We start from the raw sequence: 23,705 nt of genomic DNA, 5'->3' as shown, positions 1-23,705 counted from the left end.
AGCATTCTGGACGAATCTGAATGAACAATGTTCGCGGATGATCAGTGGTCGCGAGTGAACAATACCCGATGAACAGTGTTCGCAGGGTTTAGTAGCGCGCGGCGGTGGCTGGACGAATTCGTATCCGGTAGGTCGGACCAATGATAGAACTCAGAATTTCTGAGGTCGATTCTTATTGAATATTAAAGAAAAAGATGAGCACAAGGCTCTACAATAGGAAATACTCCAGAGTCTATGACTCCTTACCAGAGAGATATTCTCTCCTTAACCTAATTCTCACCAACAAACATGCCTCCTTTCTCCTCCCCTCCTCCCTCTTATATAATCCCTATTAACCTAAAATAACCTAACTGCCACATAGGCTACATATATTTATTTTAAATATATAAAATAACAATAGTACTAATTATTAATAACCCCATCCCACTAATCAAGGAAATCCCCCCTAATAAACTGAATCCCACTAATCAAGTGAATCATGAATCCTCATATCTGGTGTCCTATCAGAAGCTGCGAAGGCGGACGATGTCGTTCAGTTCTACAAGGCCGCGTTTGGTGGAAGCTCTGTGCTCTGAACCCTAAGCCCAAAGCTGACCATGAGCTTCCTCTAATCCTCTCTGCTGAGCTCAAGATAGCTGGTTCCTCCATTCTCGTTGCTGACCTTGCTGTTGACTCTACTGCACCGTAAGCCTCTTTTCTTCACTTTCCGCTATTTCTTATTTTAGATTTGTATGAATATCGCATTGTTCTTTGTTTTTCCTTCCATTATTTCGTGATTTTTCTTAGATATTTGTGAGTTTAAGCTCGCAACTTGCGATGGGTGGGGTTGGATGTGGGTTTCAGCGGTGGGGGTTCTGGGTTTTGGTTGGGGATTGCGGTAGATGGGGATTCTTGGTCCTGGGTTGATTAATAATATGCTGGTCTTTACACTCTGTATGAAAAGTTTGTTAGATGGGGATTCTTGGTCCTTCTGTTCCTTCCTTCTGTTCTTCAGATAGGGTTCAATTTGGGGATGAGGATGAATAGGGTTCAATTTGGGGATGAATAGGTAAGATTAGGAATTTGGGTTTGTTACCAATGATGCTTCATAGGAGAGGAAGCTGTTTCTGTGTGTATTGTGCTTTGTTGGAACTACCCCAGGTGAAACTTGTGATGTGCACTCTGCTATGTGTGACGCCTAGATGGAAGATTAATGAACATCCGGGAAAAGGTTTTTGCTGCTGAAGCAACTTCAGGGATTTAGAAGTCTGCACGCTGTCTGTGTAATGTCATGTTACATTGGATACCTTCTACGAGCTTCTTGCTGTTTGCTGCTTTTTTTAGTTGATTGGTTCATTAGGCCTTTGCTAAGCTATTTTGTTTTTAGTTTGTTATTAGCTCGTTTTGGTTTGTTCTGTTTAGTATTCTGTTTCTCTAGTTTGGTATATTATTTGTTTGAACTGTCTTCGATATATCTCTGAACAATTTAGCTCACTTGCGAGAGTTTGTTCCCCTAAAAAAATATTAGGGATTTGTTATTATTAGATTAGGTTTTTATTTAGGTTAGGGATTATTAGATTAGGTTTTTATTTAAATTAGGAATTTTATTAAGTTTTTTATTTTTTATTTATGCTTAAATATATGAGTTTGAATTAAAAAATAAAGTTTTATAATATTTCAATTTAAAAAAAATAAAAATGCCACGTGAAATTGCTGACCAGGAAATAATTGAAGTCTAGCCGCCTTTGTCCTTAATTGAATTAAAAAAAATTTTAGAGACTCAATTTGATGTAAATTTTTTTAAAGAATTGGAACTGATTCCCTTTACAATTCTAGGGGTAATTTGACCCTTTAAGCCTAAATTATATGCTACACATATATAATTCACTGACAACTACTTCTCCCCTAAAATCATCTCAATCCTCCACCGCCACACACCCTACACGGCAGCCAGGAAAATGGAAAAGTTAGGCCCCAAGACTTGGGACCTAATCAAAGTGCGACAATCAAAAGCATTAAGGCACTGCCGTAAAATAGATGATTTTTTAATATTTGGATATTAAAGTATAAGTTTCTAAATATTTATTTTAAAAAAATTAATATATAATTATAAATATTGTAAGTATAAATTTAATCACAATTTAATATCCAGTTATAATTTGACTTAAAATTTTAATGTTATCATGGTTGTGATACTTAGGATCATAAAAATACAATAAGAATTAAAAAATAAGGACGGTTGAAAAAATAGTAAAAGGAAGAGGGGAGAAGAGAGAATGCAAGAGTGAGACAAGTAATTATGTTCATGAGGTGTTAATGAGGTGTGGCTGCTTGATGCAGCCTCCTTTATTATAGCACTAGAACTAGGTCAATTACATGGAGAGGAGATACATGACCCAAGCCCATAGAGGACATGGCCTAAGCTCATATGGTCATCCTATTCATAACACTCTCCTTGGATGACCATCCCTTAAGAATGTGTTTCATTAAAACCTTACTAGGAAAAACCCAGTGAGATAAAAACCTAGTGAAGGAAAAAGAGTACATCATTCTATAGTTTGTCTTTGTACATTGCATCATTAAAAACCTTACCATAAAAAACCCAATGGAAAAAAACATGGTTAAGGAAAAAAGAGTACAATGCATTTTAATTGAGATCTTTCAGTCGACGAACTCCGATATTTCGCACAAGCTTTTCAAATGTTGTTGTTGGAAGAGTCTTCATAAATAAGTTTACGAAATTATCACTTGAACGAATTTGTTGGATGTATATGTCATCATTCTTTTGTAGATCATGAGTGAAGAAAAGTTTCGATGATATATGCTTCGTTCTATCTCCCTTGACGTGTCCTTCTTTAGCCTTGTGTTGTCTACAAAGTGATGGATGAATCTCCGATGTAGAATTTCTCGTATTCAGATTTGGACAATGAAACCGGAACTGGTTAAAAGCATGTTCCATTTTATCAATCAATGACCAATTCAGAACCAAACAACTATGCAATATCCTTTTACATCTTTGGGGTATAGACCTTAAGTCCAAAGACTCTTATATTTTTGCAAAGGAATTGTTTCTTGATATGTTGGCCAACAACACCCTTTAATATGGGTTCAATGTTCTCGCACTTATAATATTGAACGCTACATCATCTGTCGATAATTTTTCAAGTTCTTGGTTCCTTGTTTAAACTTGTAGAGATATAATTGATTGAGATCTCTTTGTATCAATAACCACAGGTACCTGGACCTCTTCAGGAGGTTTAAACAATTTTCGTAATCTCTACATTTTTCATGATAATTTTCCTCATAACAAGACCATCTTCCTTCTCTAAGAGTTATCTTTCGAACCAAACTTAGGCATGTCTTAGCCTAATAAATTTTTAATTGAGAAGGACATTTGTAACATCCCACACTCTAACCAAACAGGTGATGACCGTTAGACGACAAATTAACCCTAGAACTAGGAATCGACTAGGATTAGGACTCTAACAAAGTCCGAGGTAGTATGATTATATATATATATATATATATATATATATATATATATATATATATATATATAATACGTGTATGTGTGTGCTTATATATATGCCAATTCTATGCACGATTTACGATGCGACGATAGAACGTCGGTGTGACGATTAGATCAAACCGACAATCAAAAGTACCAAAGACATGGTCGTCATGACTCCCATTTAATTGAATGACTCGAGTAGATGAGGATAGGAAGCTAATCTGATCGAATCTCTTGACGGTAGTAACACACTGTCTTAGATCGATCGATAATCGAACCAACGAGCCAAACCCTAGTATACAGTATGTGTTAGTATTAGGCATTCATAGGGGAAATACACTACTACAAAACCCTTAGTATTAAGAAATGATGAAGCATAGTAGCCAATTTGTCCCGACTTGAAGACAGAATAAAATAATTGACCAACCGGTGCCCTAGGTTACTATTCACCCATGATGACACACTACTATTCATCAATAGTAAGCACCATGATGGCTTCTAGTTCCCATAAACCCCTCTTGAATGATGCCTGGACGAGTACAGACCTGCAGAAACACTTGGAGCTTGGTGATAATCAGCTTGCATGCAATTCCATAGGTAGTACAACTTGGATTAGAGCTTAAGCTTGGTTTGCCTTAAGTACTAGCCTTCAGCCTATAAAACGAGCCATTCTGAAGTCCCTGAGTCCCCAACAATTCATTCCAAGTCCCAGAGCGAGCTGAGAGTGAAGAGAGAGCCTTGAGAGTGAGAGAGACCGAGAAGAGCTTCACAAGCTTCTTCTCTTCGATTCTCATAATTGGTTGAGTGTTAGAGTGTAATTTTCGTTCCATTGAGTTTCTGAGAGAGTAAGGATTCGATCTGGGTCAGTTTCGTGAAGCTTTGAGCCCAGAAAACCCAAACCCGCGAGCACCCTGCAACTCCGACGAGCATTTTCCAGAATCCGGCGAGTGCTCCGAATTGTAACTCGACTTTTCTCACGCTCCAAACCTCCATAGCAACACCCATTGGAACCAAATTCATCCCCATAACCTGTAGAGCAAGTTTCAGTGCCCAGAACAGCACGGCGGTGACGATTTCAGCACCTCCGATCATCTTCTCCGGCGAACCTTGTCTTCTCTGGCGAGTGAGTTTCTGCAACTCTCTCATTTTCGCGTTGTTTTTTATCCAAAACTTGCCCTTAAGCACGTTAGGACATTCTTAGGAAGCTTTAGACTAGTTTGGAGCCTCGAATCACCACGAATTAGTAGAACCAATATTTGAATTTTCAAGCTCAAATGAGTTATCGGGTTGAGCTTTTGGCCCCGAGTTAGAGTGTCAAATCAATCATTTTGTGCTTCTGGAACATGGTAGAGCCTTTTAGGATAGATAGAATCGATGATGAAGCTCTGAGGTGAAAAACCCCAACTTCACCTCACAGCCGACTCAAGAACTGGCAAATTGAGGTAGTTACAGTGCTTAAATGCTTCTAATAATGGTTTAGATGAACTCAGAAGGTTGGAAACTATAGGAATAGAGTATCAAAAGTTAGTTTTAGCCTAGTTTGTGAATTTCTTAAGTTGCAAGTAAACTTGGGATTAATTTGAACTTAAGGTAGATTAATCAGCTTAATTAAGTGATTCTGAACTTGATTATGAGTTAGGGATACTAGGAATAGAGTAATGAAAGACCAGAAGTTAGAAGTCAGTAGGCTAGCATGATGAATTAGGAAGTTAAGTTAGTAAGCTAATGAATAAGTGATTTTGGCAAAATGACTTAAGGAATAAGTTAAATAGTCTAGAAGTGATTTTGAGCTTAATGACTAAGTTTAGTAACAGAATCAGGTTAGTAAAGAAAATTGGTTAAGTCTAAGAGTAGAAGGGTAATAAAAGGAAAATAAAATTAGTACATGAATTAGTTTATTATTTTTAGCTTCATATATTTTTAACCCGACCATAATCCATGATGCAGAGTGTGAAGGATCAGGCTCTCGAGTTTCAAAAAAAAATCATTGAGTCATAGGTAAGGGGAGTTAGACAAGACCTTGTCTCGGTACATGACGAATAAGTAACTGTTAAACCAATAGTAGGCATATTATTATTTACTCGCTTGTTTACAATTATTGTTGAATTTTTGTGAAGTAATGCTGAATGTTGCTTGTGATTCATATGTGAATTGCTTGTGAATGATGTATTGCTGCATTGCTAGTATGGAGATAAAGTATACCATAGGATATGGTGATACTTAGAAAATCGGCCTAATAGCCGGATAAAAGAATTGTCTTACGACAAAGTGAATCTAAAAACATCTGAGGTAGGAGGGTACAGGGAAATAATTCACCGGCTTAATGTGTTATTGATACTTGGATTTGAGAACTTGACCTACCTGTCACATGTTAGGAATCACCTTAGGAAGGTAGATAACGATAATTATAAAATGGAATTAGTGAACAATAGGCGATACCCTTTTATTTAAATCAATTACGAAAAGTACATAACCATTACCGGGACGAATAACTATTTCCTGCCTTAAAACCCAACTACTTGGTCCCTTCGGATCTCTCCTCCAAGCACAATGAGGCGTACTTACTTGAAGAGTAAGGTACGGATGTTTGTTTCTAGTCCGCACTTCTATTCGTACTCATAGTAATTCTAATATAATGGCTTTGTTGTTATATTAATTTCCTCTGTTTGATACTACCTCCGGTCCTATTTATAAGCAAAAAAAAAATTCACATAGTTTAAGAAATGTAGTTAAACTAGATAAAATGCATTAAATATGTCTTGAATCAAAATAAACTTCCAAAATTACCCTTTGTTATTAGTGTTGGAAAGTGAGAAAGAGAGAGAGAATAATTAATGAGACACATTTAACAAGTTAGAACTAATAAGGGCATCATGGGAAAAAAATAATTAATATAGCTCAAACTTTCATTTGGTTCTGATAAAAAGGACCAAAAATTTTCTTCTCTTTCATGCTTATAAATAGGACCGGAGGTAGTATTTCATTCACGTTTGTGAATTATTTTTTCTAATGCAATTTTGATGAGGATTTTTATTGAAGTTTCTGCGAGGATTAGCAAAGCTTTTCATGGTTTAGGGCTCCTATCATATAATATTTTATTTAGATTTAATTAGATTATACTAGTGGCTAAGGTAAACAGGTAAAGTAAGTTAAAGGATCATAAACAAAGTCTACCTTGCATGAATCAATTGTGTAAAAGTAGGTTCAATTCCTTGTTTCCTTTAATAAATTAAAAGTGTGGCATTTACCATACCTTTGATAAGACAAACTTGGAAAAATACTATAAGTTTGATGTAACATCTCTAAGTATTATCAAAAGACGGTACTTAGTTTGACTTCTTTGAAGACCATTTCCTCCTCTATCTTTGTATATCTCAGAGTGTGGTCTGTCAGAACTACTTACGTTGACTGATGTTGCGAGTTCTGCATCTTAACCAGCGTTGTGTCTTGACCCAAGGCTTTGAAAGAGTGCAAACCTCTGGTCTGGAAATGTTTCTGATAAATTTGCAAGTATTCCCTTATGCAATAGTTTTATTGAAAAGAGGCTATAACTGGTCATGAGTATAAAACCACACAACATTTCTGCCTGGAATATTCTCCTGCTTCAAAGTTCAGAACATCACCCAAGTTTGGAAGCTTCACTCCAAGAAGACATGCGTTAGAAGGATCGTCCAAGCAACATGAAGCTCAACGTTGAAGGATCAAGGATGTACCGTCTGCCAGTCATAATCAGAAGTGAAACGTCTACATGTACCATCTACCAACTCGCAACTAGACGAAGTTCAACCGCAGCTGATGTCAACACTTACCACCATCTTCGATTGAATATTGTTTCACATGATTTCATTCATCTGTAATAATTTATCTATTCATTTCAGGTAAGTTTAGTCATATGCCACGTATGACTCATGTTCTCTTGCATTGCAGACCGTGAAGAGAAGCAAGATTTGCGAGAGTGAGGTTGAAAGTGCCAAGCCTGGGATGGTTAATACTAGTACTATAGAAAGCATTTTAAAAGAGTTATGTATGTTGTAATCATAGCTTACAATCTTTTAATTGAATTCCTATATTTGTTTTGTGGTTTTAAACTTTCAAGTCATTACACCATAAAAATCATCAATATGCTAAACCAAGATTTTGTTGAATATACAAATTACACTAAAAAATGTGAAATAGTCTCGGCCAAAATCCGACGTTAAACGACCAAAGACCGACGCAAAAACCGATTTAGAGTTAGCCTAGCGTCAACATTGAGATAGACGTTAAAAGCCTCGAAGCTAATTCTTTGAGTCGGATTTCCAGCTGACTAAATATTAGCGTTGTCCAGACCGACTCAAGGCCAACACAACTCGTCGAAGAAACAAACCCATTGCTTCTAGGAAGATTCATCTCTAGTACTGTTGTGAATAGATGACCACATGGGCCAATGGGTCAAGCCCATATGTCTTTGTCTCCCTAATGCTATAAATAAGAGGATGATGCACCAAACATCATACACCTCCTCCAATTCCACAATTTACTTGTCTCATTCTCTCTTCTCCCCTCTCCTTTTTACTATTTTCTCAACACGTTATCAGCACGAAGCTCTTCTTTTGTGCCATCACTGCTATCGGTTTCGATCCTTTTTTTTTTCTTTACTTACTCATCTCTATTTGTTTACATTTGATCTTCATCTAATTAATCTGTTTTCTTTACTGGATCGGCAATCTCTGCTACACTTGATCCTTAGAGATATTGGATTTCATCTCCATATTTTTTTTCTGTTTTCTTTTCTTCTTTTAATCAGTAACGTTACATACCATTTTTCTAGGTTTTTTTTTTGTTGAGCAGATCTGAATACAATAATCACAAATTATAGCACATACCTTTGCTATTTATATAAGAAACGGAAACCTTATTATCACATTTGATCTTTTCCTTTCTCCACCATTGCTGTTTCATTGTCGTTTACTGTGTAGCTCTTAGTTTTTCTTTGTTGATTGAATTCAAATTCTTTAATCTGTTTTTATCCTTTATACTAATTTTGTTGATTGAATACTAATTTCTTTATTAAGGGCAGATTCAGTGCAAAAAGCACTTGTCAATTTCACAGCCAAAGGACCAATATCACTTGATAGCACCAATATCATAGAGAGAAGCAAGAAGGTTGCCGGCAAAGGACCAGTGAGGGAAGGTGACATCCTCTACGTTGAGAGGGTAGAATCCAGTAACATTCTCAAGTTTTTTATTCATTTATTTTTTTTTGGCTTAATTGCAACTTTGGTCCCTGACGTTTACCAATTCCACAATTTTAGTCTCCCACCTAATTTAATTACACGGATGGTCCCTGACTTTGCTGCCCGTCTGCAATGTTGGTCCTGCCGTTTATTTGTTAACGGAGAAGGCTTACATGGATGTTCAATTGGAGAGAGAAAGAAGGAATGAAGAGAGAGGGAAGCAGTGAGACCTGCAACGGTCATCTTCTACCCTCTTCCTCCTTGAAAAACAGAGCACCGTGAGGAAGATGTTTCGAAGCTTGAGATTTAGCGAAGAGGGAAGAGATAAAGAACGAACGAGTCCCTAGAGGCGAGCAAGAAGGTTGAATCAGTTGTTGGTCTCTTTCTCTCTCCAATTCAACTTCCACATCAACTAAGTGACCATCCACGTAAACCTCCTCCATTAACAAACAAAAGGTAGGACCAACGTTGCAGACTACCAGCAAAATCAGGGACCATTTGTGTAATTAAATTAGATGGGGGACTAAAATTGTGGAATTGGTAAACGTCAGGTACCAAAGTTGCAATTAAGCCTATTTTTTTTTACGTTTTCTCATTCAAGTACTTTTATTTCATCATTGACCAAGCCATACCATAATTTCTTCTTACGTTTCTGTTCATTTCTTTTGTAACGTCTCTTTTTGTAACGGTTTTATTTTATTTATTATTTTTACCCTTTGTTTTATATATACCTAATGATGTATAATATATCTCACTTGAGGTGATATCAAATGAGTTGTGGGTATTGATCATTCTCACATATTTTTTATCCTACGATTCCAGAAGAACCATAGTGAATTTTTTTCATGAATCCTGAAGATTCATAGTTCAAAAGAACTGTAGTTAATTTTTTTTGAAGAATCTTGAAGATTCAGATCCTTCAGAATAATTGAAGTGAAATTTTTATTTTGAATCCTGAAGATTCATAGTCTACAAGTCCAGAAGAACTGTAGACCGTAGTAATTTTGAATCCTGGAGATTCATTCCTAAATTCAAAAGAAAGAGTGCAAGCATTGAAATGCACTAGAAATTTTGATACTCAAAATATAATATTTTGTTGAAATTTTGTTGAGCTATATGGATATTGATTTTAATGGCGAAAATGTTTGTCTCGCTGATTGTGCAACCACGCACGCGATACTCAAGGAAAAATTATTTTTTTCTTCTTTGGTGATGCAAGAAGCAAATGTTGGTACTATTTCTGGCAATGCAAAAATGATTGAAGGCTCCGGAAGAGCCCAAATATTATTGTCTAGAGGAACACAATTGATTATTGAGAATGCATTATATTCCTCTAAATCTCATAGAAACCTATTAAGTTTCAAAGATATACGTCAAAATGGATACCACATGGAGACCATGAATGAAGAAAATGTGGAATATCTTTGTATCACAAGAGTGATATCTGGGAGAAAATGCACACTTGAAAAATTACTTGCATTCTCCTCTGGTTTATACTATACAAGAATTAGTATAGTTGAAACAAATGCTACTGTAAACCAGAAGTTTACAAACTTTTCTATTTGGCATGACCGGTTAGGTCATCCCGGTTCCATTATGATGAGAAAAATAATTGAAAATTCATGTGGACATCCATTGAAGAGCCAGAAGATTCTTCAAACCAATGAATTCACATGTCCTGCTTGTTCCCAAGGGAAATTGATTATTCGACCATCATCAACAAAAGTTGGGAGTGAATCACTTCTATTTTTAGAACGGATACAAGGCGATATTTGTGGGCCAATACACCCACCATGTGGACCATTCAGATATTTTATGGTTTTAGTTGACGCGTCAACAAGATGGTCACATGTATCTTTATTATCATCTCGCAACTTGGCATTTGCTAGATTACTTGCCCAATTGATTAGATTGCGAGCACATTTTCCTGATTATCCAATCAAGAAAATACGCCTTGATAATGCTGGTGAATTCACATCTCAAACTTTTAATGACTATTGCATGTCAATTGGAATTGATGTTGAACATTTCGTAGCACATGTTCATACACAAAATGGACTTGCGGAATCATTTATTAAACGTTTACAGTTAATCGCAAAACCATTAATTATGAGGTCAAAACTTCCAACCTCTGCTTGGGGACATGCAATATTACATGCTGCGACAATAATTCGCATCAGACCAACGAGCTATTATAAACATTCTCAAATGCAAATGGTTCATGGTCAAGAACCCAATATTTTCCATCTAAGAACTTTTGGATGTGCGGTATATGTCCCAATTTCTCCACCACTTCGCACAAAGATGGACCCTCAAAGAAGATTAGGGATATATGTTGGGTATGAATCTTCTTGTATTATAAAATATATTGAACCCTTAACGGGAGATCTATTTACTGCTTGATTTGCTGATTGTCATTTTGACGAATCAGAGTTCCCTATATTAGGAGGAGAGAATAAGTAGTTGGGAAAGGAAATTAGCTGGAATGAATTATCACTATCTCATTTTGATCCTCGAACGAAACAATGTGAACTAGAAGTTCAAAAGATAATTCATTTGCAAAATTTGGCTAACCAATTGTCAGACGTATTTGCTGATCCAAAAAGAGTGACTAAGTCATATGTACCAGCAGCTAATGCTCCATTAAAGATTGATGTCCCTGTTGGACAATCTAGTGTTGCAAATAAATCTGTCGCACGCCTGAAGCGTGGCAGACCTATAGGTTCCAAAGATTAAAATCCTCGAAAAAGAAAAGGAGATAAGAACCAAGATGACATAAACGAGGATATGATAGCTCCGAAAGAGCAGCAAGACATAATTAAAGGTACAGTTTCAGAAGAAACTCAAGTACCTGAAATTATTGAAAATGATGAGATTTCAATCAATTATGTCGTGAATAAAGTAAGATGGGATCGAAGCAAAGTCAACATTGATGACATTTTTGCACATAGCACAACATCAAATGTGTTGAACGATAATGAGGATCATGAGCCAAAATCTGTTAATGAATGCAAACAAAGAAATGATTGGCAAAAATGGAAAGACGCAATCGAGGCTGAGTTAAAATCGCTTGAGAAGTGTAAAGTTTTTGGGCCTGTAGCCCGTACACTTGAGGGTGTAAACCCAGTTGGATATAAATGTGTTTTTGTACGGAAAAGAAATGAAAATGGTGATATTGTCCGATATAAGGCAAGGCTTGTTGCCCAAGGTTTCTCACAAAGGCCTGGGATTGATTTTGAAGAAACATACTCTCCTGTGATGGATGCAACTACTTTTCGATACTTAATTAGTTTGGCAGTACGTGAAAAACTTGATTTGCGCTTAATGGATGTTGTTACAGCTTATTTGTACGGATCACTTGATACCGACATCTATATGAAACTCCCTGAAGGTTTTAAGTTGCCTGAAGCACATATTTCTAACACTCGGGGTGATTATTCGATTAAATTGAATAAATCAATCTATGGCCTAAAGCAATCTGGGCGTATGTGGTATAATCGCCTTAGTGAGTATTTGCTGAAAGAAGGGTATAAAAATGATCCAATTTGCCCTTGCATATTCATGAAAAGGTCTGGGCATGAGTTCGCCATAATAGCTGTTTATGTCAATGACTTAAACATTATTGGAACTCCAGAAGAGCTTCCAAAAGCTGTAGATTGCCTAAAGAAAGAATTTGAGATGAAAGATTTGGGAAGAACTAAATTTTGTTTAGGCCTACAAATTGAGTATCTAAATGATGGAGTATTTATGTACCAAGAGACTTATGTCGCAAAGGTACTAAAAAGATTCAACATGGACAAATCACATCCATTGTGTACTCCAATGGTTGTAAGGTCATTAGATGTGAATAAAGATCCTTTCAAGCCTCGAGAAAATGATGAAGAACTACTTGGTCCTGAAGTACCACACCTGAGTGCGATCGGAGCATTAATATATCTTGCTAGTCATACTCGACCTGATATATCATTTTCTGTTAACTTATTATCAAGATATAGTTCTTCACCTACACGAAGACATTGTAATGGAATAAAACAAGTCTTCCGTTATCTTAAAGGCACAATGGATATGGGTTTATTTTTCCCTTATATGTCAAAACTTGATCTGATTGGTTATGCATATGCTGGATATTTATCAGACCCACATAATGGGAGATCTCAAACAGGTTATTTGTTTACTTGTGGCGGAACAGCTATTTCATGGAGATCTACGAAACAAACTATAACCGCCACCTCAGCTAATCATGCAGAAATATTAGCATTGCACGAGGCAAGTCGAGAATGCGTTTGGCTGAGATCTGTGATTCAATGCATACTTGATACTTGTGGTTTGTCCTCTGGAAAGATGCAGCCAACAACCATATATGAAGATAACACTGCATGCATTGCTCAAACAAAGGAATGATACATCAAGGGAGATAGAACAAAGCACATATCACCGAAACACTTCTTCACTCATGATCTACAAAAGAATGGTGACATAGACATCCAACAAATTCGTTAAAGTGATAATTTGGCAGACTTATTCACGAAGGCTCTTCCAACAACGACATTTGAAAAGCTTGTGCGAAATATTAGAGTTTGTCGGCTAAAGGATCTCAATTAATATGCATTGTACTCTTTTTCCTTAACCATGTTTTTTCCCATTTTGAGTTTTTCCTGGTAGAGTTTTTAATGAGGCAATGTATCAAGACGAACTATAGAATGTTGTACCCTTTTTTCTTCACTAGGTTTTTATCCCACAGGGTTTTTCCTTGTAAGGTTTTAATGAGGCACATTCTTAAGAGATAGTCATCTAGGGGGAGTGTTGTGCATAGATGACCACATGGGCCAATGGGCCAAGCCCATATGTCTTTGTCTCCCTAATGCTATAAATAAGAGGATAATGCACCAAGTATCATACACCTCCTCCAATTCCACAATTTACTTGTCTCACTCTCTCATTCTCTCTTCTCCCCTCTCCCTTTTACTATTTTCTCAACAAGCACAACATAATTTTGTTACAAGCCACAAAGCATTTTAGGAAGAATTAAACTCAGGTCACTTGCAGCATGAGGTCAGGTTTGTTTCTTTATTACTTGGATATGCTCTCATGCTTAGGCGTTATGACTTGAAGGAAGCTCCAACTGCTGGCGATTGTCTTGGGCACAAAATACTTAAAAATTAAGCTTAGATGTTGTGGACACAATTGATCTAATTTGCATAAAGATATTTAAATAATATACAAAGATAGCCCTGTATTAGAATAATGCATTTGGCACTAGTAATCAAATTAGGTGCACACCAAAAACCAGATGATTGGTACACAAAGAGTCTCGTTACACAATTCATGTCCTTCAAATCAAGTGTTTGCTTCATATTAACAAATGACATATGTTGTCATCTCAAAACAGTTTGCAACCTCTTAACAAATCAATCAAACAAATGAAAGTTCACATGATGCAGATTTCCTTGAGCACAAAGCTAACTCCTTTTGCACTTCAAGTTTTGCCAATAAATTATGTGAAACACAATGAACTTTCATGGACTTTAAGGATGTTGAATTCTGCATAATATATTTTGCAAATTGGAGTCCACCTTCTGTGCCTGGGCAATATTTGAGATAACACTGAGTGAAGTGTGATGTAAGGCATTCAGGAACAACAAGATGAGGGTAAGGTAGAACATCTTCAGATTCAAAAGATTCATTCAAATCAAGTTTAAGACTTTGAAGCTTGGGGCAATTCTTGAGCATCAAAAACACCCACCAATGCAACCTTCGATTATCCAAGTGGAGGGACAAATGCCTTAAATGAGGAAATTCAGGAACCTCATCAACGAACCGAAACTGCAATAGTTATAAAGAGAAATTGTGAGAAATGTAAGTGACATTATCTAAAATCCAAACCAAACAACAAACTAAACACATTTGATATCCAATATATTCAAACCTGCTGAATGCGCAAAAACTCCACATTGCATATTGATTTCAGCAGAATATTAGTATCATCCATACCAGCGAAATGTAGATCTGCCCTGACTAACTTGGGCAAGCTTTTAAACTTAAATTCTTCCTTAGAATAATAGCCTTTAAGATCATAATCTAGGCAACGTGCTTTCAAATCTTCAAGCATTGGACAACCATAAAGAAGCTCTATAAGATATTTAGGTTGTACAAATTTAACTTCCTCCAAATGTAGGGATTTGAGTGAGGAAAGTTCAAGAGAAGTAGAAACATTCACATTTAACCCTTGCAACTTGAGAACAACAAGGGTTTTGGAGCTCAAAATGTCCAAACTAATACGATTTTTCCGAGGGTATAGGTCCAAGTCAATGTTCTGAATCCCAATTTTGAAAACAATGTTTACCCACACATTGACATGGACGTTCGAAAGGTAAGAATCAGGAACACCATATTTGAGAGTGAAGCTTCTAATGGGTTGATAAAAATCTCTGGCTAGAATGGTTGCGTATACGAACCTTTCAAAACAAGAATTGGGTTTGTTGTTTCTGAGATAGTAGGATTGATGATCATAGTCGAGAACGGGGACTGAGGTCCAAATGTTCCTCCACCTCTTTGAAAGAAGACGTGTTTTAACTGCTTGTATAGTTTGAAGAAAAGAGAGAATATGACAGAGGAGTTCATCTGGCAACATGCTAATCCTGTCAACCATATTTGCCAGACTTCGGAAGAACGGCGATGAGACAGTGCCACAAAACTGGTTAATGTTAATGTTTGTGAGCGTGCGCTGTGGAATTTGAAATAGAGGGTATCGGCAAAGGGGTAGCTATATTTATAATCAATTGGGTTAATTTTATTTGTATGTACCCAAGAGGGTAGAGGGTAGTTCAGTTTGCAATGCAGGCTGGGTGTGTACAAAGAGTTCTTGAATTTGATCCTAAAATAATATACTTTAGAGTAGGGATGATGAGACGGTTATGAAATTCCAAATCTGCCAGCATCCAAAATGTGACCGGCAGCAGATGTTTATAAAAAAAATCATATTTGTTTGAAATTTGTTTTGATTTAATTGAATTTTGATTTTATTTAAAAGTAATGTTACAATGATAGGATATGAAAAATTTAAGAAGGCATCTATATAATATATTTGCATGATAAAAAAGATAAAGAATTAGATTATTGACAGAATTTGCGTATAATATAACATTCTCCAAGCACCAACTCTTTTAGGCTAACAAAATCCACTATGCATGTCGTGACGATCTCTTCAAACCGGGACAGATTCAAGAGTTGCTTGACAGAACTAGCAGGGGACATCGCGTGATAAAAAAGATAAAGAATTAGATTATTGACAGAATTTGCGTATAATATAACATTCTCCAAGCACCAACTCTTTTAGGCTAACAAAATCCACTATGCATGTCGTGACGATCTCTTCAAACCGGGACAGATTCAAGAGTTGCTTGACAGAACTAGCAGGGGACATCGCGTGATATAGTGGGAGTCAGAAAATACCTCTTCACATTTGTTTGAGCATGCAAGAAAGCAATATTACGACCATATTTTATTTTATTCCTCTGCCAAGGAGTCATCATTTGATCAATTGGTTGTATTAAGAGTTTATCTACTGTTTGTTAATATAATCATTCCAAGGGTTTGGTAGGAGCTCAGCCTAAGACGATCAAAACCCATTGTGTTGGTCCAACATGTTTGCTTAAGCACAGAGTGGCTAACATTGTATGAGACTTAGTTGAATAAGTGTTTGGATAAATAAAATTCTAAGAGTGAATCAATTGAGACAATAGGATAAAGGAAATATTTTTTGTATTTTTTTTATTATTTGTGGAAAATAAGATAAATAAGAGATACTCTAACCATGACTATAACTTAAAAAAAAGGAGGATACTGCTATTTATAATAATTGATCTATTAAAGATAATATCTTAAAATATGACTCATAATATGATAATATCCAAAATTAAAAAAATAACTCTCTAAATAAAATATACTTCTAAAATAAATTATTGACTCTAAAATTAAAAGATAGATTCCAAAATTAAATAAAAAATTTTTTGAAACATAAATTAAAATAAACGTAATCCCTAATATTTAGATTCTAGCAATAAGTAAAAAGTTTTAACTTTTTTGACATTTCATTAACTTAAGTGGCATATGTAATCATGTTCATTTTTGTAGTGCCCCATATTATGTGAAACTTTCAGCATAAATTTTTTCTTACTTTTGGTTCAAATAACTCATTTTTAAACCATTGCATTGGTAACGCCTAACTGATAAGCTAGCTTTTTTAAAAAGGAAGCTGCATCATATTAAATGAAAGAATTAGGAACTATGTCCAATACATCATCTTAAAAAATCGAAACAAATTAGATGATAAGCTACCTGAAATTAACTTTAAATTAGTCAAATTAGCATTAAACTAGCTGAAATGACTTGTCTAACATAGTCTTAATTTTTCAATGAAGTATATTTTTACCTATATTTTAGGTTCCTACCATTAAGCAGTCATACAAGTGAAAGTGTAAAACACATCTTGCAAATTGCGTAAATTCACCCACCAATTCACTTTCACTTGTCTATTTAAAATTAAATTAACAAAGAAATAATATCATCACATTTTGGAATGAAGTACATTACTATTTGTGTTGCCCAGTTTTGTTCACCAGCATACAAATCATCGAAACTTGATCAGCTTCTCCTTTATTGAAAATTGCTGCTTTCCTTTTAAAAATTGATTTATGGGACTTTGGATCAAACTCAAAGCCATTACGTTGTTTTCTCATCAAAGACTGATCATTCAAAGATCTCATGAAACAGTAAATCTTTCTCCTAAAAGGAGAGTTCCAGTTCAAATGAGTGAGTACTCATATGAGTAAGTACAACAATTTTGCTATTTTGTGATTTTAAAAGATTGATAAATATAGGCTAAAGGGTAAATCAATACAAAAGCCTATCACCAAATTTGACTAACAGCACACCCAGCAAAATGTTCATGCATTGTGGTAGAAGTCCTTGACATTTTTTCTGCAAAAATTAGAAGGCAGTATGGACTGGGCGAGCCCCTAGAGGGGCAACGCCCAGCATGTATCCCGCCCTGAGGCGGGGCCCTGGCCTTCAGTTGGGCCTTGACCTCGGAGGCCCAATTGGCCCAATAGGTAGTACCCAAGCTCTATAAATAGGAGGTAGTTATCAATTGGAGGGGACTTTTGGCTCATTTGAGGAAAGAACACTTGAAATTCAGCACTCTCTCTCATTCTCACTCTCTCTTGGCACAATCCCTCTACCTCTAGGTACTATGCCTCTCTTCAATGTCCATTCCTAGAACATTTGGCGCCGTCTGTGGGGACCGAACCCCTCCCATTCACGTGGATTGATTGTGCATGAAGTTATCTCTGATTGTGATTAGGCAATTCTCTAGTTTTCTGATTTTAATTCTGCGACTAGTGTTGGTTCTCCGATCGAGTTTGCATCGTTTCTGGTTTGGATGGAGACTCGACGCAGGAGGCAGCATCATTCACCAATGCGACAGCGGATTTCGCCGCCTCGGCGGCCTCATCGTGTGGACCTGGATTCTCCGGTACGAACGACAGGAGTACAGTCGCCTTCTCCTCTTCCATCACCACCACCTCCTCCATCGCCTTCACAGGTGGGATCTCTGGAGCGCTCACCAGAGAATTCACCTGCTCCGGAGCAACAGCCGGCGGTGACACAGGAGCAATGGCGCCATTTGATGCGCAGTATTGGCAACATCCAGCAGCAGAATGAGCATCTACAGGCTCAGTTAGATTTCTACCGTCGCGAGCAGCGAGATGATGGAAGCAGAGAAGCAGACTCCGTGGCTGAGTTCCGTCCGTTCTCGGAAGATGTTGAGAATGTGGTGATTCCGGATAACATGAAAACGTTAGTTCTGGATTCTTACAGCGGAGATTCCGATCCGAAAGATCATCTTCTGTATTTTAATACGAAGATGGTGATAATTGCGGCGTCAGATGCGGTGAAGTGCAGGATGTTTCCGTCGACGTTCAAATCGACGGCGATGGCGTGGTTCACAACTTTGCCGCGTGGATCGATTTCAAATTTCAGAGACTTCTCATCCAAGTTTCTAGTGCAATTCTCGGCAAATAAGAATCAGCCGGTGACAATCAATGACCTATACAATATTCGCCAGCAGGAAGGGGAGTCACTGAAAGAGTACATGGCAAGGTATAGCGCGGCGTCGGTAAAGGTAGAGGACGAGGAGCCTCGAGCTTGTGCTTTAGCATTTAAAAACGGTTTGCTGCCGGGAGGGTTGAACAGCAAATTGACACGTAAGCCGGCGCGCTCGATGGGAGAGATGCGTGCTCGTGCCAGCACTTATATTCTCGACGAGGAGGACGACGCTTTCAAAAGAAAGCGCGCGAAGTTGGAAAAGGGCGACACGTCGCCCAAGCGCGTGAAAAAAGATAGGAGCGGCGAAGATAAGGGGGAAGGCAAACAGCAGAGGCCGGGTAAGGGGAAGTCGGTATTCAAACCGACCAAGGAACAGTTGTATCCACGGCGCGATGATTATGAACAACGTCGGCCTTGGCAATCTAAGTCTCATCGCCAGCGGGAGGAAACTGATATGGTGATGAACACAGATGTATCGGATACGCTCCGAGGGGCAAGTGACGCAAATCTAGTGGATGAGCCGGAGGCCCCAAAGTATCAGCCACGGGACGCCAATCCCAAGAAGTGGTGCGAGTTCCACCGGTCCGCCGGGCATGATACGGATGACTGTTGGACTTTGCAGCGGGAGATTGACAAGTTGATTCGGGCGGGATATCAAGGAAATCGTCAAGGCCAGTGGCGCAATGGAGGCGATCAAAACAAAGCGCACAAGCGGGAGGAGGAGCGAGCGGACACTAAGGGCAAGAAAAAGCAAGAATCAGCGGCTATCGCCACAAAAGGGGCTGATGACACGTTCGCTCGACACTCAGGACCGCCCGTCGGGACCATCAACACCATCGCCGGGGGATTTGGCGGCGGTGGCGACACTCACGCGGCGCGTAAACGCCATGTTCGTGCCGTAAATTCCGTTCATGAGGTCGCTTTTGGATTCGTACACCCTGACATAACAATCTCGATGGCGGACTTTGAGGGGATAAAGCCTCATAAGGACGACCCGATTGTGGTGCAGTTAAGGATGAACAGTTTCAACATTAGAAGGGTACTCCTGGATCAGGGTAGTTCGGCTGATATTATCTATGGTGATGCATTTGACAAGTTGGGACTAACTGACAATGATCTAACTCCATACGCGGGAACCTTGGTAGGTTTCGCGGGGGAGCAAGTAATGGTGCGGGGATACATTGATCTAGACACAATATTTGGGGAAGACGAGTGTGCTAGGGTTTTGAAGGTAAGGTATCTGGTTCTCCAGGTGGTAGCATCCTACAATGTCATCATTGGGCGAAATACGTTGAATCGCCTTTGTGCTGTAATTTCGACAGCCCACTTGGCGGTCAAGTATCCGCTAAGCAGTGGAAAGGTGGGAAAGCTGAAAGTGGACCAGAAGATGGCGAGGGAGTGTTACAATAATTGCCTTAACTTGTACGGCAAGAAGAGTGCGTTGGTTGGTCATAGATGTTATGAAATCGAAGCTTCGGATGAAAATCTTGATCCCCGGGGCGAGGGGCGAGTAAATAGGCCCACGCCAATTGAGGAAACGAAGGCGCTAAAGTTTGGCGATCGCACTTTGAAGATTGGGACCAGACTGACGGAAGAGCAGGAGACGCGCCTGACAAAACTGCTTGGGGAGAACTTAGACTTGTTTGCTTGGAGCTGCAAAGACATGCCTGGAATTGATCCAAATTTCATATGCCATCGGTTAGCATTGAATCCAAGTGTCAAGCCAGTTTCACAACTTAGGAGGCGCTTGGGTGGCGACAAAGGGAAGGCGGTGCAACAGGAGGTCGACAAGTTGTTGGCGGCAGAGTTCATCAGGGAAGTGAAGTATCCGACGTGGTTGGCAAACGTCGTAATGGTGAAGAAGGCGAACGGGAAATGGCGAATGTGTGTAGATTACACAGACTTAAACAAAGCATGTCCAAAAGATTCGTATCCCCTTCCCAGCATCGATAGCCTTGTTGATGGTGCCTCGGGCAACGAACTGCTTAGCTTGATGGATGCTTATTCTGGCTATCATCAAATCCGCATGCACCCGGCAGACGAGGACAAAACGGCTTTTATGACTGCCAGAGTCAATTATTGCTATCGCACCATGCCGTTTGGACTAAAGAACGCTGGGGCTACCTACCAAAGATTGATGGATAGGGTTTTTGCTAGGCAGGTGGGAAGAAACATGGAGGTTTACGTTGATGACATGATTGTTAAATCAGTACGAGGTTTAGACCATCATCAAGATCTGGAGGAAGCATTTGGCGAAATAAGGAAGCACAGTATGCGCCTCAATCCGGAGAAATGCTCTTTTGGTGTTCAGGGGGGCAAGTTTTTGGGATTCATGATCACATCCAGAGGAATCGAGATAAACCCAGAAAAATGCAAGGCGATTCAGCAGATGAAAAGCCCTTCCAATGTGAAAGAGGTCCAACGTTTGACGGGGCGAATAGCAGCTTTATCTCGGTTCCTTCCCAAGTCTGGTGACAGATCTTTTCCTTTTTTCAAGTGTCTTCGCAAGAATGTCGTATTCGAGTGGACGGCGGAGTGTGAGGAAGCTTTCGTTCGCCTCAAGGAACTCCTATCGTCACCGCCGATCTTGTCGAAACCAATACAGGGACACCCGCTGCATTTGTATTTTGCTGTGAGCGATAGTGCTCTGAGTTCCGTGATGTTGCAGGAGATAGATGGCGAGCATCGAATTGTTTATTTTGTTAGTCACACACTCCAGGGCGCGGAGGTCAGATATCAGAAAATTGAGAAGGCGGCGCTGGCGGTCCTCGTCACCGCCCGGCGGTTGAGACCTTATTTTCAGAGTTTTCCCGTGAAGGTGCGGACGGATTTGCCCTTGAGGCAAGTATTACAAAAACCGGATTTATCAGGTAGATTGGTCGCCTGGTCGGTTGAATTGTCAGAGTATGGTTTGCAATACGATAAGCGGGGCACGGTTGGTGCGCAGTCACTAGCTGACTTTGTGGTCGAGTTGACTCCAGATCGGTTTGAAAGAGTGGACACTCAGTGGACTCTCTTCGTGGATGGATCCTCCAATAGTAGTGGCAGCGGCGCGGGAGTAACGTTAGAAGGGCCGGGGGAACTAGTGTTGGAGCAATCCCTGAAATTCGAGTTCAAAGCAACGAACAACCAAGCAGAATATGAAGCTCTCATCGCCGGATTGAAGTTGGCGCGGGAAGTGAAGATCAGGAGTTTGTTGATAAGAACGGACTCACAATTAGTGGAGAATCAAGTGAAGGGAACTTTCCAGGTCAAAGATCCTAATCTGATCAAGTACCTTGAGCGGGTACGGTATTTGATGACACTCTTTCAAGAGGTCGTGGTGGAGTACGTTCCTCGGGCAGAAAATCAGCGGGCGGACGCGCTAGCCAAACTGGCGAGCACGCGGAAGCCCGGCAATAACAAAAGTGTGATTCAGGAAACGCTGGCGTACCCAAGCATCGAAGGCGAGCTCATGTCCTGCGTAAACAGAGGGAGAACATGGATGGATCTCATAATATCTATCTTGGCGGGGGACCCGGCAGAAGTGGAGCAATGCACGAAGGAGCAGCAGCGGGAGGCGAGTCACTATACTCTCATTGACGGACACTTGTATCGCCGTGGTTTCTCGACGCCATTGTTGAAATGTGTATCGCCAGAGAAGTACGAAGCGATAATGTCTGAAGTACATGAAGGAGTGTGCGCGAGCCACATCGGGGGAAGGTCTTTGGCTTGCAAAGTGTTGAGGGCGGGTTTTTACTGGCCCACCCTCAGGAAAGATTGTATGGACTTCGTGAAGCAGTGCAAGGAGTGTCAAGTGTTCGCGGATTTGTCTAAGGCACCGCCAAAGGAGTTGGTAACGATGAGCGCCCCGTGGCCTTTCGCCATGTGGGGTGTGGACTTAGTTGGACCTTTCCCGACCGCCAGGGCACAAATGAAGTTTATATTGGTGGCGGTGGACTACTTCACTAAGTGGATTGAGGCTGAACCCTTGGCCAAGATTACTTCTGCAAAGATAGTCAATTTCTACTGGAAGCGTATTGTTTGCAGGTTCGGGATCCCAAGGGCGATCGTATCTGACAATGGGACCCAGTTTTCAAGCAGTCAAACAAGGGAGTTCTGCAAGGAAATGGGCATACAGATGAGGTTCGCCTCTGTTGAGCATCCGCAGACGAACGGGCAGGTGGAATCTGCAAACAGGGTAATCCTACGAGGACTAAGACGACGGCTCGCGGAGGCTAAGGGAGCTTGGTTGGATGAACTTCCGGCGGTGCTGTGGTCGTACAACACCACCGAGCAATCTACTACAAGGGAAACCCCCTTTAGAATGACCTATGGGGTAGATGCCATGTTGCCGGTGGAGATTGACAACTTTACATGGCGGACTCGACCAGGTTTTGAAGAGGAAAATGAGGCCAACATGGCGGTGGAGCTGGACCTTTTGTCGGAAACGCGCGACGAGGCGCACATTCGGGAAACAGCGATGAAGCAGCGCGTGGCGGCAAAGTTCAACAGCAGGGTTCGTGTCCGAGATATGCAGGTTGGCGACCTGGTCCTCAAGTGGCGATCGGGAGCCCCGGGGAACAAGCTTACTCCCAACTGGGAAGGGCCCTACCGCATTATTAAAGTTCTTGGTAATGGGGCCTATCACTTAGAAGAGCTTGATGGGAGGCGGTTACCTCGATCGTTCAATGGTTTGAGCTTGCGCTACTTTTATAGTTGATTGCAGGCGAGAAAGTGAACAAGTCGGAATCGCCGGAGCCAGATATCTTTAAGATTTTCCGAAGTGTTTTCAAATTGTCCAATGTACTGCAACGACAAATCAATAAAATAAGACGAAAATTCACGAAATTCGTGTCCAAAAAATTCCAGGGATTCCCTGACGATCGGAATTGCCGATCGACATAAAGAATTAC

The 23,705-nt window shown here is 39.5% G+C and overlaps 1 protein-coding gene and 1 long non-coding RNA gene across 3 annotated transcripts; one reads left to right on the top strand and one right to left on the bottom strand.

Annotated features, from left to right (window-relative positions):
- The first annotated feature begins 175 nt into the window (after positions 1–175).
- On the top strand, positions 176–7,578 carry LOC130729716 (uncharacterized). 2 transcript variants are annotated; one of them, XR_009016083.1, is made up of 2 exons: positions 176–684; positions 6,929–7,578. It is a non-coding gene; the product is annotated as an uncharacterized LOC130729716 (long non-coding RNA). The 2 variants fall into 2 exon arrangements; XR_009016084.1 differs by having other exon boundaries at positions 6,869–7,578.
- Positions 7,579–14,118: 6,540 nt separating this feature from the next.
- Positions 14,119–15,355, bottom strand: LOC130738992 (putative FBD-associated F-box protein At5g56820). Its single transcript, XM_057591190.1, has 2 exons — positions 14,633–15,355; positions 14,119–14,529 (listed from the first exon to the last, which is right to left on the bottom strand). The coding sequence occupies exons 1-2, from the start codon at positions 15,353–15,355 to the stop codon at positions 14,119–14,121; spliced, it is 1,134 nt and encodes a 377-aa protein (XP_057447173.1).
- Positions 15,356–23,705: the final 8,350 nt, after the last annotated feature.

The sequence above is a fragment of the Lotus japonicus genome, chromosome 1 (assembly GCF_012489685.1).
Source record: "Lotus japonicus ecotype B-129 chromosome 1, LjGifu_v1.2".
Lineage (NCBI taxonomy): Eukaryota > Viridiplantae > Streptophyta > Magnoliopsida > Fabales > Fabaceae > Lotus > Lotus japonicus.
Note: the sequence above shows the minus strand (reverse complement) of the source record. Positions and strands in the feature narration are given on the sequence as shown.

Coding starts and splice junctions, on each gene's coding strand:
- LOC130738992 (XM_057591190.1), bottom strand. CDS start 15,355: ATGGTTGACAGGATTAGCATGTTGCCAGATGAACTCCTCTGTCATATT. Junction 14,530..14,632: donor AGTTTTTGCGCATTCAGCAG/GTTTGAATATAT, acceptor TAACTATTGCAG/TTTCGGTTCGTTGATGAGGT.